Raw genomic sequence first — 16,257 nt, 5'->3', positions numbered from 1 at the left:
ATATGATTCAGAGACTACATAACTGAGATTTAAGATCAGAATAAATGCTGGAGGTAAATGAAAGGTTAACTCAGTTGCCAGCAGAAGTTATATTGCTAATTGTGCAATTGAATTGAATATTTTGTGGATAAAACAAAGTTAATTATAGTAAAATGTGATTTTAATAAAATCGTGATAGAGGGACAGGGATACAAGACATTAGATTTCCAGATGTCTGACTTACATGGAAATATTAAGATTATTAACTCTAAGCAAGGAAAAATGAAAAGATAACATTTTTGCTCTAAGTTTTATACGAATAGACTAAATACTGCTTAAAATTACAATAAAAATGTATATACTATTCACCGAGATACTTCACAAACCAGAAACTGGAAGAATATCCATGTATATGTACATATATTTCTTTGTCATATGAAAAGCTGCCAATACCCTGTTAGTCCAAAAGGGAAAAGTTAAAGAAAATTAGAAATTATTTTATATACTGTAAGTTTTCAAAATTAAGAAGTTAAAGAAGAGCAGAGACAGGGGAGGCAAGATGGCGGCGGCCAAGCGGAAGCGGCGTGGTGTCCCAGCCACAGCGGCCAAGAAGCTGAAAAGGATCCTCAAAGATGCCGGGCAGCCTGCTAAATCCCCCGCCGTGGCAGGAGATGTGGAAGAAGAAGAGAAAGACCGTATCCCAGGCCCCGTTTGCAAGGGCAAGTGGAAAAATAAGGAGCGAATCCTCATATTTTCTTCCAGAGGAATCAGTTTCAGAACAAGACATTTAATGCAAGACTTAAGAATGTTGATGCCTCATTCTAAAGCAGATACCAAAATGGATCGTAAAGATAAATTATTTGTGATTAATGAGGTGTGCGAAATGAAAAACTGCAACAAATGCATCTATTTTGAAGCTAAGAAAAAACAGGATCTCTATATGTGGCTTTCAAATTCGCCTCATGGACCATCTGCCAAATTCCTTGTCCAAAATATTCACACCTTAGCTGAACTAAAGATGACTGGAAACTGTTTGAAAGGTTCTCGTCCCCTTTTGTCGTTTGACCCTGCGTTTGATGAATTGCCACATTATACTTTGTTAAAGGAACTCTTAATTCAGATTTTTAGTACACCACGGTATCATCCCAAAAGCCAGCCATTTGTGGATCATGTCTTTACTTTCACCATTTTGGATAATAGGATATGGTTTCGGAACTTTCAGATCATAGAAGAAGATGCTGCTCTTGTAGAAATAGGACCTCGGTTTGTCTTAAATCTCATCAAGATTTTTCAGGGAAGTTTTGGAGGACCAACTTTATATGAAAATCCCCACTACCAGTCACCAAACACGCATCGACGCATCATAAGATCCATCACAGCTGCAAAATACAGAGAGAAACAGCAAGTGAAAGATGTTCAGAAACTGAGAAAGAAAGAACCAAAGACTATTCTTCCACATGATCCAACTGCTGATGTTTTTGTTACACCAGCTGAGGAAAAGCCAGTAGAAATACAGTGGGTAAAACCAGAGCCAAAAGTAGATTTGAAAGCAAGAAAGAAAAGGATTTACAAAAGGCAAAGGAAAATAAAACAGAAGATGAACAGTGGGAATACAAAATGAATTATTGGATAACTAGTTTGTATTTTATACTGTATATTTATTTTGTATTCTGTGTGTAAATTCTTGTAGTATCCAGGACCACCTTATGTTTAATTAGTATGTCATTAAAAAAATCAAATTTTAAAATCAATGATTATCTTTTTTTTTTTTTTTTTTAAATATTTATTTATTTATTTGAGAGCGACAGACACAGAGAGAAAGACAGATAGAGGGAGAGAGAGAATGGGCGTGCCAGGGCTTCCAGCCTCTGCAAACGAACTCCAGACGCGTGCGCCCCCTTGTGCATCTGGCTAACGTGGGCTGGGGAACCGAGCCTTGAACCGGGGTCCTTAGGCTTCACAGGCAAGCGCTTAACCGCTAAGCCATCTCTCCAGCCCTCAATGATTATCTTTTTCTAAATAAAATAACTCCAGAGCCTAAAAAAAAAAAAAAAAAAAAAAAAAAAAAAAAAAAAAAAAAAGAAGTTAAAGAATATAATCAAGATTTCCCTCACTTCTGCAAAAAATAAAGGGTTTCATCTATTTGGGGAAGCAGTCTACCACCATCTCCTGAAGATAGATGATTGCATAGGTCTTTTTCCAGTAGTTTCATTAATAGAAATATACCTAAACCATTGTTTATATGCATCAAGTCTAAGAGCATATTTCTACCAATGGTTTACATCATATTAAGAAACAAAAGCAAGGCATACTCATAATGTGCAGTGTGTTAATATATTAAAGCATACGATAGCACAGAAATTAGTGAGCTCCAGTTACCCAGAGCAATATTAATGGAATGTGAAGACATTGTGTGGGTTCAATCAATAAATTCCAAGAAACTATCTATAATATATCATTGCTTATTTGTTAATGTATCAAGAAAATCTAAATTACAAATTACAAAATAGATAAAACATGGAGATAAAGAGACAGCAACCATAGATACTGGAAGCTGTTGATTGATTGATTGATTGAATGATTTAATAGGCTTATGCTTGCTCATTAAGTCATTGTAGCTTAACATATTTATTAATATTACTTCATCTGTATTGTAAAAAATTTGATATAGAAAAAAGTCAACAGTTTTAATTTAATAATATATATAGTTTTAATTTTTTTGTTTTTTTATGTTTATTTATTTATTCGAAAGTGACAGAGAAAGAGGCAGTGATAGGAAGAGAGAGAGAGAGAATGGGCACACCAGGGCCTCCAGCCACTGTAAACGAACTCCAGACACATGCGCCCCCTTGTGCACCTGGCTAACGTGGGCCCTGGGGAATCAAGCTTTGAACCAGGGTCCTTAGGCTTCACAGGCACGTGCTTAATTATTAAAATATTTTTTTAAGTGAGAAAGAGAGAGATTATTTATTTATTTATTTATTTGAGAGCGACAGACACAGAGAGAAAGACAGATAGAGGGAGAGAGAGAGAATGGGCGCGCCAGGGCTTCTGGCCTCTGCAAACAAATTCCAGATGCGTGCGCCCCCTTGTGCATCTGGCTAACGTGGGACCTGGGGAACCAAGCCTCGAACCGGGGTCCTTAGGCTTCACAGGCAAGCGCTTAACCGCTAAGCCATCTCTCCAGCCCATTAAAATATTTTAATAATATGATATCTGTTTTATTTACAAAACATTTCACATAATATATAAAATACTCCATTTTATTTTTTTATATACATATATATGTTGCATTTTCTTGTGAGCTTTGAAGTAAATACAAAATGAGATAAAAAGCTCACAATGTTTGGCCAGAAACATTGCTTAACATGAAGTTAATATGTTGAAGAATTTATTGAAAAATATACAATTTATTATTGTGCAGAAGAACAAAGATGGTTAATTATTTTCTTTTCGTGCAATCTTATAGGCATAGAGAACAATCTGGCACCATTCTCTAAAGCTAAATGTTTGCAGAGCCCTTTGCAAAGGAGTGTTTTTATTATCACAGAGAAGAAAGAAGCTCATTTTTGTAAACACTAACCCTATAATTATATGTAGATTTTTATAATGCCAATAAGTATGATTTAAATATCAAAATTGAAAGCTCTTGTGGTGATTCTGATCTGTGGATATTTTGCAGTTTCATAAAAGACTTATTTTATGCTCCTTGATAAGCCTTAGAATAGAATTTTGTTTCTACAATATGGCTGATTCATTCAAGATGAAGTTATATTTTTTACAAACCAAGTCTTACTTTTACGAAATTTTAAGTTGATATCACCCACTGTAGGAAATCCTTATTATTTCCATAATAAGTACTCAGGCTTTTTAAAGAGCTGTGTGTAATCTATTATCTGAATCTCAAAATCAGTTTCCAAAATAAACTCTCAAATTTTGAAAATTTTACTTTTTTGTAATCACACTAATCAGAAGAAGTAGTTTGCTCAAGTGTGTATGTGTGTGTTTGCTTTCTTTTATGCCCAACAGAGGTAAGCTAAGGGAATCAAATTAGACTAAAATTTATCTCTGCAATGTGCTGGGCATTGTTCTGCAAGCCTTTAATCCCAGTACTCAGGAGGCAGAGGTAGGAGGATCTCCTTGTGAGTTTGAGGCCATTCTGAGACTACATAGTGAATTCCAAGTCAGCCTTGGCTAGAGTGAGACCCTACCTCAAAAAGAAAAAAAAAAAAAAAAAAAACTATGCTGTGGATTTGGTCACACATCTAAGATACATTAAAAGAAAACAGAATCTTAATTGATCCTCCCAAGCAACCGTTGAATGTAAAGAATGTATGCTGAAAACATAGTGGGAGCTACAAAAAGCTAAATTAAATTATCCTTGAAGCCAAGCATTGTGGCACATGCCTTTAATCCTAGTACTTGGGAAGCAGGATCCCTGTGACTTTGAGACCTTTCAGATTACATGATGAATTCTAGGTCGGCCTGGACTAGAGCAAGACACTACCTTGAAAAACATACCTGTGTGTGTATGTGTATATGTGTATATATATGTGTGTGTGTGTGTGTGTGTATGTTGTATATATATATATGCTTGACAAAGCACTGCAAAACATTTATCTACTATATTTTATTAAAAATATTTTAAGCTTTGTTTGAAATGGTGACATGTAGATTGTGTGTGTGTGTGTGTTGTGTGTGTGTATTGTGGTAGGGTCTCATGTAGTCTGGCCTTGAACTCAAAATGTAGTCAAGGATGACCTTGAATTCTTGATCCTCCTGAACTTTACCTCCAGGTGCTGGGAACAAATACATTGGCCATCATGCCCAGCTTCTATTGATTTATCTTGCAAAAGGAGTATTCAGATGAACATGATAGGATTGTGTCTCTTTCAGATTTTAATTGTAAAGGTATTCTGTTAAGTATTAGCAAAACACTTTTAAACAATGTAATCTGTACTACTCTCTACTCTAGATGCACATAATTTAAAATCCACAGTGCTCCAGAGCTGATTAATTATAGATAAATTATATTTTTCTTTGTGTGCAACTGAACAGATAATTATACTTAATTGCCTTGTGAGAGAATAGGAGCTGCTTGTCAGAGAATAGTTCTTATTACAAAAAATTAGAAATTTAAAGTGGTTGGAAAACTAATTTTAAAACAGTATTTGATTTGAAAAGACTATTAATTAACCAGAAAATTTTGTATTGTCTATGTCCACATTAAATAATGCACATCTGCTATTTAATTTAATTTTTTCTGAATGCTTTGTGTTTGAAAATCAGGAGTCTGAGTAATGGGAATATGTTCACTTAGCTTCCTTAAGTGGCCCCTATGCCCAGAAGGTAAAAAGAAAGAGAAAGGAAGGAAGGAAGGAAGGAATTTTGAGCACTGATTTGCCAGGATCCCCTGGCAGGTAGCGCTGAGGAAGGACTGGACCCACTGGTTCCTCCCAAGGGGTTGAGGAAGAGGGTGAACATCAGAAGACTCAGAACCTCTCCTAGTCACGGTTTTGGAGTCTTGTAGAAGCAGGAACTCGCTTGATTGTTACAGGCGGTTACCTATATAATGTTGAGAACAAAGGCAGGGATTTTGGGGGGGGTGGGGGATAAGGGCCAACAGGAAACCATGACGTTTGAGATGATTGGTCCCAAGCTCGCAGCCATGTGAGGCAAGGGAATTCCAATTCCTAGGTGGAACTAGCAGGCCAGAAGCCATTAGGCGTCTTGCTGAGTCATAGCTGGCCAGAGGCAAATCACCAAACTTTAGCTAGGCTCAGGAAGTTCCCCTAGGCCTCACACCTGGGCCTCTCAAGGCCCAACACTGATTGTAATCAATTTTCTAAACATTTTCTTTTTCAACTTATATATATTATAAAGTTATAATAGATAATAAAATAGATAATTGTATAAAATATATAAATGATATTATGTATATTAAATTATAAATATATATATATATAATAAAATAGATAATTATAAAAAATATCTATTTCCTTTAGCTGATTTATCTAGCAAATTTGGTTTAAATGTTTACAGTTTCATTGACATGTCACAGCCAGTTTGAAGTACATTGAGTCTCTTCTATCCACTTCCTATGAAGGCTGAGTTTGCTGCCTCAGTGTTTCTCATGAACGTTCTGACCTGCAACTCCCCTTTATCTTTAACTGGCAATGCACATGAGCTCATTGGTTAACAGACATCAAGCTAATTTGGCAACAGAGGATATGTAAAATGGGAAGTAGTTATGCCCACCTATCCAAAAAATAAAAATAAAAAACAAAACAATATGTAATGATGATAACTAGTACATTCTGAATCTTGAATTAAAGTGATCAGGCTGAATCAGAAAGAAAATGCAATATCCTGACACAATTAAAATTTCCCTGAAATTTCCAGCTGTTATACCAGATGCCTCTTTCCCCATGCAGGGTTGAACAGGGCAATATTTGTCCCATTATTCCACTGTCTTCATAAAATGTACGCGGCCTGCTACCTAGGAAACTAGAGTGTAGGAGGAACTGTTCTGAGAGATGCACATGGCTGCAGTTGCCAAGGAAACACACGCATTTTCCTCCCTGTAAATGTGCAGAATAGTTCTTCTGTGAGGAATTGGGTTAACGGTGTTCTCAAAGGCAAAGCAGAGTAAGGAAGGTTGTTAGCTCTTCTCATACCTGCAAACTGGATTGTAAACTGCATAAGCTGTGGTTCATTTTCAGTGTATAGCTTCCAGTGATAAATGTAAAGGTTGAGGGTTATCACAACAATTTTGGCACAATTAAAAATATCAGAAAATACAAAATCTTTGTCTTATGCAAAATAGACTATGTGAACATAAAAATAATTTCTTCTATATTATATATATAGGAGATACTTACAGTGTATGTATAAGTTTATGTCTTTTAAATATACCCATTTTTGATGTACATAGAAACTTTTAAGTACTTTTAAGCCTCCTAATTCTAATTAATTCTTTAAGTTTAGCTTTCACTACATCATTTTGTTATCATTGTACTAAATAACACATATGTTATATTCTAGCATTCTATATGTTATCATTCTTGTATAACAAAAGTACTGCAAAGATAAAAGTCCAAATAATTTTACTTTAGTAGTCAATAACCATATGTTGTTGTTTGGTAAGTCTATCACTTATCAAATATATGTAGAAATGTTACTCAAAATCTTCTAAAAACACATGTACTGTGAAATTAAAAAAAAAACAAACAAAATCTTTACATGCAATTGGCAATAGGCCTGCCTCAGCTTCTCAAGGAATGATAGGTGTGTATCATCCTGCTCAGCAAGAAATCCATTTCTTTAATGCTTTAGTCCTGTTGCCAGTTTTGAAGTGTGAGTCATATAACCTTAAAACAGATATACAAAAGCTTATTTTTTTTTTTTTGCAAAACAGTAAAAGGAAAGGTTCTTTTGTTCTCAGAAATAAATCAGGAAGAATTGTATTGAGCCCTGAAAGTGTGTGAAAGTAGACTTCCTTATAGTTGGTTGATCGAGTGTATTATAATTGTGTTTAGTTTGAAATTTTAAAAGAAAAAAGTCTTAAATACCTTAAAATGCCATTGGCTTTCATTGAACCCAGCAATGTAATTTAATACAATTTTCTAAAATAAACTATATATAGGAATATTAATCACCGTTTAACAAAACAAAAAGTTCCCCATATTCCAAGACTTATTTCACATTTAAGCTCGTGATAAATGTGCAAAATACAATACTATGCTAGTATCCATCTATTAAAGCTAATCATAGGAAGAAAATTGTATATCAGTTTCTCACTGCATGGACAAAACATCCAACCAGAAGCAGATTAAAGAAGGAAAGTTTATTTCAGCTTACAGTTTCCAAGGGAAGTTGCCTCATGGCAAGGGACTGTGGCAGGAGCAGAAAGCTGGCTCATGTCATACCATCTGCATGGAGGAGTACTAAGAACAAGAACACCTAATGGGGCTGGACTATGAAGACTCAAAGCCCACTCCCAATTACATGCTTCCTCCAGCAAGGTTCCACCACCCTACGTAGTCAATAGCCTTCCTGAACAGTGCTACCAGTCGGGAACTGCACCAAGCTTTGCAGCTTCTCTTGGCAGATGTCCCACAATCCTGGCATTGCTAGCATCCTGGGGGTCTTGATTACAACTTTCACTTGACCTTTAGAGCCTCACATAGTGGTGTCACAGGTCTCCTTACAGGGACTCTTGCTCTGTCTCATATGGCTTATCCTCTAGGGCTTTTTGAATTGAACCATAGTGCAGCCCAAGACATTGCATTTCTTAGGCTTTTTAAACCAATGAAGTGGACAATGTTACTGTACTCTTCTGAGAGCTGGGAAGGAAGCCTCACCATGAGGAGCAGGGAGCTTCTTCAGCATTGTCTTTGAGGTTCTTTTTTTTTTTTCTTTGCATTTTTTTTTTTTTTTTTTATTTAAGAGAGAGAGAATGGGCACATCAGTCCCTTCAGGCACTGTAAACGAACTCCAGACACATGTGTCCCCTTGTGTGCATGTGCAACATTGTGCTCTTGCATCACTGTGTGTCTGGTTTACATAGGACCTGGAGATTGGAACATGAGTTCTTAGCCTTCACCAGCAATCACCTTAACTTCTAAGCCATCTCTCCAGCCTGGGTGTTTTCTTTTAAAGGAACTCATAGTCTTTCTAGTTTGAGCCTTCCATGTGTTGCATCCTGAAGAGTATGTTTCTTAATGTGACAGTGTAGAGAAGTTGGCTTATCTTTAGTGGTGGTGATCTCTTTAGCAATTGTAGTATCAGTGTCTTCAGTCCCCAGCTCAGGGGCTTTCAATTTGCTTACATTTCCTTTTATATGAATCTTTACATTTTAAAAACATTTTTATGTATTTTATTCTCTTTCATTACAAATATGAATAAGAATAGCAAAAAGGAAGTCAAACCACAGGCACAAGGCTTTTCTGTCTTGAATTTCTTTAGTCCTTTACTTTTAAATTCTACTTTGCTCACATTCTCAGGACAGAGGCAGAACGCATCTGGATTCTTTGTCCGAACATCACACCAATTGCCTCTGGCACAATTCTCATTAGGGTCATTGCTTCCCTATGAATTCTCATGAATCAAGACTCCACAGTCCACATTTCTCTCAGATTTGTGGTATGCCAAACTCCCTACCAGAATGGTCCAGTAAGCTAGGCTTGCATCATTATATGGCTTTGGTATCTAAAGTTCAATAATTAGAAAGGTGTTGTGTCTAAAGTTCCAAATCCTTCCACATTCCTCTTACAAATCAGTTCCAGAAGACTAAAAATAGTCAGGTTTATTGCAAATAGGTCCCCACTTCTCTGCACCAATTTCTCTATGTCAGTTACTTTCTTATTGCTGGCACAATGTACCCACCCAGAAGCAGTATAAGGAAAGAAAGGAAGTCATTTCAGCTTATAGTTTAGATGGAAGCACCACAGGAGCAGAAAGCAGGCTCACATCATCACATCTGCGTGGGAGAAGTAACACAGCAACAGCACCTGACGGGGCTGGACTGTGAAACCTCAGGGCCCACTCCCAGTGACACACTTCCTCCAGCAAGGCACCACCCCCTACAGGTTCCATAGCCTTCCCAAAGAGTGCCACTAAATGGAGATTCAAGCACATGAGTCTATAGGGGAGAGTTTACATTTAAATGACTACACTGTGCAATTGGAAAATGTTCTTAATAGAATGAGAATTTTTAAAAAAATGAAGCTCTTACTAAATATAAGAAAAATATGGCATTAAATTAATAAAGAAAAATACATTTGCTGAAATATTAAGTGGTTGGTTTCTAGAAATTTATCTTGTCCTTTTCTAATTGTTTGCATCGAATATTTTCCATTTTCTTTTAAAAGTACTTCCAAGTGTTATAAAAATAATGTTTAAATAACATTAGAAATATTATGATACAGTATCACAAGAAAAGGCACATTTCTACAATAGATTTGTACCAGTACTACCATGCCCAAAACCCCATTTTGAGCTCCATTTTGGATCAGCTTCAACAGCCTGCCCTTATCTCAGAGACAAGCAGGGTAGCCCACAGGAGCAGAGCTCAGCTCTTAGCACCAAGGGCAGAGCTGTGAGTAGAGCTCGTCCCCTGACTCATAGGACTGAGGTCCCACAGATACGGGGCATAGATACAAAATACAAGTGCCAAGCATTCTAAAGCACCAGTTTCCGAATGAGGCGTTAGTATATGAGCAGCACTCACACGTGGTTACTTATGGGTTTCTATGATAGGAATGCCTATATGGCAATTCAGTAGCTGGGATGGCAGACTTGTGCCTAAGAACAATGGAATTTGTTCTTTTTTAATGAGTGCTCAGCAGCTTTTTGATTTGCATATTCATTGGTGCATTTCACTGAGATATGTAAATGCAAAGGATTTTCATAATGAAAAACAACAAGAGTGACAACAGTTTCAAATCTATAATTGTCACAAGATTAATTGATGTCTGAGCTCTAAATAGCATTGTATAGCTTGAAACACCTGAGTCCTAAATGGATTTTACATACACACTTCATCCATGTAGCATATATTAGAAATATGAAGGGCTGTGATTATAACCTACCCCACCACTGAACATATTGACAAGCTACCTATACACTGGGATCTAGCTAGCTGAGGAGTAATAGCAATGCTATCCCACAACCCAACAGAAATGTTCTTTCAGAGACACCTTCTATGGCTTCCATAACACAAAATCTCAAATCCTTGCTTTTCAAGTCCACAGAGCATCGCTTAAATGTAGTAATATCAAAAGCAGATAACCTCAAATTCATCCCTGCAACCACGTGATTTCAGTGTATCCTAAAAACATTCATAAAATCCTCACATCATTATTTTTCAGAGGTGCCCACAAAAGGGCTGCAGGTACAATGTTTATTTCACAGCATTTTTGAGGATACCTTTTTTGCTTGTTGACACAGGGTTTCATGTAGCCAAGGATGGCCTCAAACGTGTCATGTAGCTAAGGATGACCTTGAATTTTTGCTCCTCCTGCTTTCTTCTCCTAACCGTCAGGATTATGGGGATGTACCACCACACCTGGCTTACCCAAGGATCTCAGCCTCCTAGAAGGATCCGACTAATAAAAGCTACCCAGAAAGAAACACGTAAATACATAGGAGCAGGAAGAAATTTCACTAACCCGATGAAGGGAGGAACTATGGAGAACTAGCATAATTCAGCATGTCAGACCAAGGCAATTCAATGGATTTTAACAGCGGAGGTAAATATGGTTTCCATTTAAAGCAGGGACACAGTGCTTGCAGTGAACTCCCATCCCAGGGCATCATGTTCCCACACACCTTGCTTTGCACTGACACAAGAGGAGGAGCTTCAGCAGTCCCTGTAAACTTCTGATACAACTGTCAGAACTGGAGGAATACTGGAGCTAACAACCACTCTCTGCAGAAGAAAATGGCTCTGCAGTTTCATCAAATAGTATATGATTCCCTGGCATAGATGACAGTGGATACAAAGATAAGAAGAATGAGCATGGGTGGTTTTAACAAGTTCTGTAAGGCGTGGTTTTTGCCATACTACTAAGACCCTGTGTCTTATAGCTCTTCTTTAAGGCTCTGTTGAAAAAGTTGGGCTGGAGAGATGGCTTAGCGGTTAAGCGCTTGCCTGTGAAGCCTGAGGACCCCGGTTCGAGGCTCAACTCCCCAGGACCCACGTTAGCCAGATGCACAAGGGGGCACATGCATCTGGAGTTTGTTTGCAGTGGCTGGAAGCCCTGGCGTGCCCATTCTAATCTCTCTGTCTATTTGCCTCTCTCTCTCTCTCTCTCTCTCTGTCACTCTCAAATAAATAAATAAAAAAGAACAAAAAAAATTTTTTTTAAAAAAAAGAAAAAGTTAAGGGGTAAAGAAAGAAGAAAATGCAGAGAAATATAGAATGAAAGGAGGTAAGAAGGAAGGAAAGAAGGAGGGAGGATGGAAGGAAGAAACACACAGGATAAAGTTAACTAACTGAAATAGATGGTCCTTATTGTTTTACATTATACTGTTCCTCCTTTCAGTAATAAAAGAATAGCTAAAAATCTTGCCCAGCATGGTGGCACATGTCTTTAATCCCAGCACATGGGAGGCAGAGGTATGAGGATCACCCCATGGTTTTGAGGTAACCCTGAGACTACATAGTGAATTCCAAGTTGGTGTGGGCTAGAGTGACACACTACTTTGAAAAATGAAAACAACAAAAATTTTACCCAGATATTAGATGAAGGCTTGGACCTTTGCTTTGTCATTTGCCAGTAATGGAGAGGCACAGTAAACACACAGGTGGCAGTGGCCAATCACGAATGTCTCCAAACTATGTGAGCAATTTGATTGATTTTTCAATGTGCAGCACTAGATTACTAATAGTGAGCAAGGGAGAAGTGTGAGTTGGGCAGCTGTAGCCGGAGGTGTTTCCAAATTTATCCCGGATCATTTAATGAGAAAAGATCTCCCAGCGCTATGGCAGGGTCCAGCAAAGACTGTTACTTTTCAATTTCAAGTCACGGTTTTTGTCCAATATACCTGTCTGACATCATTTCGTGCTTATGTCCATTTCCTTGTCTGCTGGATAATCCGCAGAGGTTTCCTTTAAGAGGAAAAGTTACACGAAAGAAAATGAATTGTCTGGTACAGTCAATTAAGATGTACTCTAATGTGTTTTTTTTTTTTTTTTAACTCAGTCCAGATGTTGCCAAGGTGACAGTGGTAAGGATCGGGGTATTCAGGAAGTAATAGTCCATAGGGGCTTCCTTGCCCTGAAGCAGATCAAAGCCTTTAAGTGAGAGGATTTCTGCAGCATGTGGACCATTGGTTCTGCCTTCTACCACAGCATTCCTCCCAAACTTGCCAACAGTTTGCTCATGAGCTGACAGCCTCTAGCACTGTGAGAAAATTAACTTTAGCCTTTATAAATTGCCCAATATTAAGTCTTCTGTTTATCAACATGAATTAAATAAGATGATAGCACATGTTGCATATCATATGATAAAATCTAAACTATATTAGAAAGACTGGGGCATTCTGATATAACATGGAAATGACTTACCTAGCAAGAATTCCATGTAACAGTGCTTCCAGGTTTAAAGAATAACAGCTGTATACCTGTTGCAATCTTGCAAACTATAGTGATGGAGAAGAGGCCAAGAGAGAATTAAAGTGTATAGTATACATGCATAGAAATGCCATAATGAGACCCATTATTTCACAAAATTAACAGGCACTAAAAATTTTTAGTGATGGATTTAAGGAAGAAACTATAGAAGATAGTGATACAGCAGTGTTTTTTATTTAGAGAAAAGTCATATGATAGAGTGTGAAAGCTTTTTTGGTGAAATCGTATAAGAAACAAACAAACAAAAAGATTGAATACTTCTAATCTGCTTCTAGAAACTATGTCAGTATTACTCAACCATGACACCATTGGCATTTTGGACCAGACATTTCTCTGTTCCAGACAACTCTCCTATGCATGTTAGATGATTATGACAATTCCTGCCCCCACCCCCCATTCAAGATTCCAGGAACACCCAGTCACCCAAATGTCTGACAATTGCTCTTAGTTAACATTGTCAAATATTCCCTAAAAGGCAAAATCACCACTACATGGGAATAACTGACTTATATCTAAGGGACCTAATTTTTATTTACTTGGGATTTTTGGCAAGAAAAAAATGTGTATGAGTATAACATGGGTTAATAATCATTTGCTTTGGTAATAAAGATTTCTCTAGAATTTTCATTGTGAATTTTGCCTGGAATCCACATAATGGTGATTTAATACTTATGTAGCATGTCCTGTGTTTGATGGCAGAGTGAGAACAAGTTTTGCTTGCCGTATCAGAAGCAGGGCCCAGTTACCCTTGAAAAATAGTCAATCCACTATGCCTCGCATTTCCTGAGCATGGCCACTTCCTTTATAGATACAACTTACTTGACCTGCCACAAGGGCCCTTTGCCCCATGCATGGATTGGATATGACATTGGGACCACCCCCCATTACAAACCTGCCACTTAGAATTCCCTGAGCAAGGTTCTGGATCCTAGTTGTTGCAGTCAGGTTTGCACTGCTGGCAGAAAACATCTAACCAAGAGCAGCTTGTGGGGGAAAAAAAGGAGCTTATTTTTGCTTATAAACTCAAGGGTAAGCTCCATGATGGTAGGGAAAAACAATAGCATGAGCAGAGAGTGGACATTACCTCCTGGCCAACATCAGATGGACAACAGGAACAGGGGAGTGTACCGAACACTGGCAAGAGGAAACTGGCTATAACACCCATAAGCCTGCCCCTAACAGTACACTGCCTCCAGGGACTAATTCCCAAATCTCCATCAGCTGGAAACCTGGCATTCAGCACACCTAAGTTTATGGGCCCACCTGAATCAAACCATCACTCTAGTCAAGCCTTTGGTTGCATGTTTTTCTCTCTTTCTTTCCATACATGCTTCCCTTTCTTCTCTCTCTCTCTCTTATTAAAGGCATATAATTGCCTTAATTCCTACTGGCTAAACCAAGGAAGCTGCCCCTTTATCTCTTTATTTATAACTAATACTCTGTTTCTCTCATGTCATTATGTGGTTTGTTAAGCTGTATTCTTTTTTTTTTTTTTTTTCAAGGTAGGGTTTCGCTGTGGCCCAGGCTTACCTGGAATTTACCATGAAATCTCAGGCTGGCCTCAAACTCATAGCAATTCTCCTACCTCTACCTCCCCAGTGCTGAGATTATAGGCATGTGCCACCACGCCCAGTTTTGTATTCTTTTTAAACTTTATTTTAATTTATTTATTTGTGTGAGAGAGAGAAAGAGGCAGAGAGAGGGAGAGAGAGATAATGGGTACACAAGGGCCTCCTGTCACTGCAAATGAACTCCAGGCACATGTACCCCATTGTGCATTTGGCTTATGTGGGTCCTGAAGAATCGAAATGAGGTCCTTTGGCTTTACAGGCAAACGTCTTAACCACTAAACCAACTCTTCAGCCCTGAGCTGTATTCTTTGCTTGACAGATCAAAATCAAACATCCTGACCAGGGCTCTCCTAGCAAGTGGACATCTTGCTAGAAGTAAACTGGGGGAATTAGTTACTTTTCTTGTCACTGCAACAAAATAAAAAGAGGATATACTCTGGCTCACAATTTCAGGAAATATCAGTTCATTATACATGGAAAGGCATAGTAACTGGACCAGTTCTTCTCTGAGGCAATGGAAACGTGTAGCTTGTCTTGTTACATCTTAGTAGATCAAGAAGAGAGACTGGCAAGAAGCTAGGCAAGGCTAAACCCCTCCAGGCTCATCTCCTAGAGAACCACTTCCTCCGACTATTTTCCACCTCCTAGCTTCCATGGCTGTCTACATATTAACACCAGCTGGTGACCCAATGCTTAGCACATAAGAATGTGGAGAACGTTCTGGCATTCACCCATGAACCCTCCACACAAATAAGACAAGAGCCAGGAGGGCATCTATCAAGATTAACAAATTTCCTGTGTGAGGAGCACCCTGTTGCAATCAAGCCATTTAGGACCCTATCATCCACAGGGATAAGAGACTATGAACATATCCAAACTATCCTCCAGAGCTTGGTTGGGGCAGAGATGATGTTAAAAGCCAGTCAAGACCAAAGTAGAAGAAAAATACTGGGAGACAAATTACTGAAGCCTTGCTATAAACCAACTGAGTGTACAAATATTGCACAGACAATAATTGGCATAGGTGTACAACCTATGATATATTTCTAGACTTTTTATATTAATATAGTATTATACTATCCATGAAACAAACCAATCTCTGAAGTCTCATTTAAAGTGTTAACTTGTTCAGCACCCAGTTTCTCCCTTGGCCCATGTCCCTGCCCCAAGGACTTGAAACTTGCCTTTCTTTCTGCCAGCAAACACTTTTCCTTCCAAGACTCATGCCATAATTCTCATATCACTGAAATTAAAAATTGCAAGCCCTCACACAACACATATCAACTAATTTATCACCTTAGTGCTTTTTTGCACCTTCCCCAGTTTTATCATTTTCAAGCACTTACACTGCTTGTGTTTGTATGATATTTTCAGTCCCCTATTGGACAAAGCCTCATGAATGTATACCACCAATGCATAGAATAGTGCCCAGAACTAAGTTTTTATTCTGAAACTATTGTTGAGTTTATATAGATTACACAACTGAGATTCTGATAGGAAGTTTACAGACTTTTAGGGACTTGATAAGTTTAAGATTTTTTTTATATATTTTCTTTATTTATTTATTTG

General features: G+C 37.8%; 1 protein-coding gene across 1 annotated transcript; it reads left to right on the top strand.

Annotated features, from left to right (window-relative positions):
• The first annotated feature begins 525 nt into the window (after positions 1-525).
• LOC123462182 (ribosome biogenesis protein BRX1 homolog) lies at positions 526-1,730 on the top strand. Its single transcript, XM_045154817.1, has one exon. The coding sequence runs from the start codon at positions 539-541 to the stop codon at positions 1,598-1,600; it is 1,062 nt and encodes a 353-aa protein (XP_045010752.1). The 5' UTR covers positions 526-538; the 3' UTR covers positions 1,601-1,730.
• Positions 1,731-16,257: the final 14,527 nt, after the last annotated feature.

This window comes from Jaculus jaculus, chromosome 7, assembly GCF_020740685.1.
Source record: "Jaculus jaculus isolate mJacJac1 chromosome 7, mJacJac1.mat.Y.cur, whole genome shotgun sequence".
Lineage (NCBI taxonomy): Eukaryota > Metazoa > Chordata > Mammalia > Rodentia > Dipodidae > Jaculus > Jaculus jaculus.
This window is presented reverse-complemented; position numbering and strand designations above follow the sequence as displayed.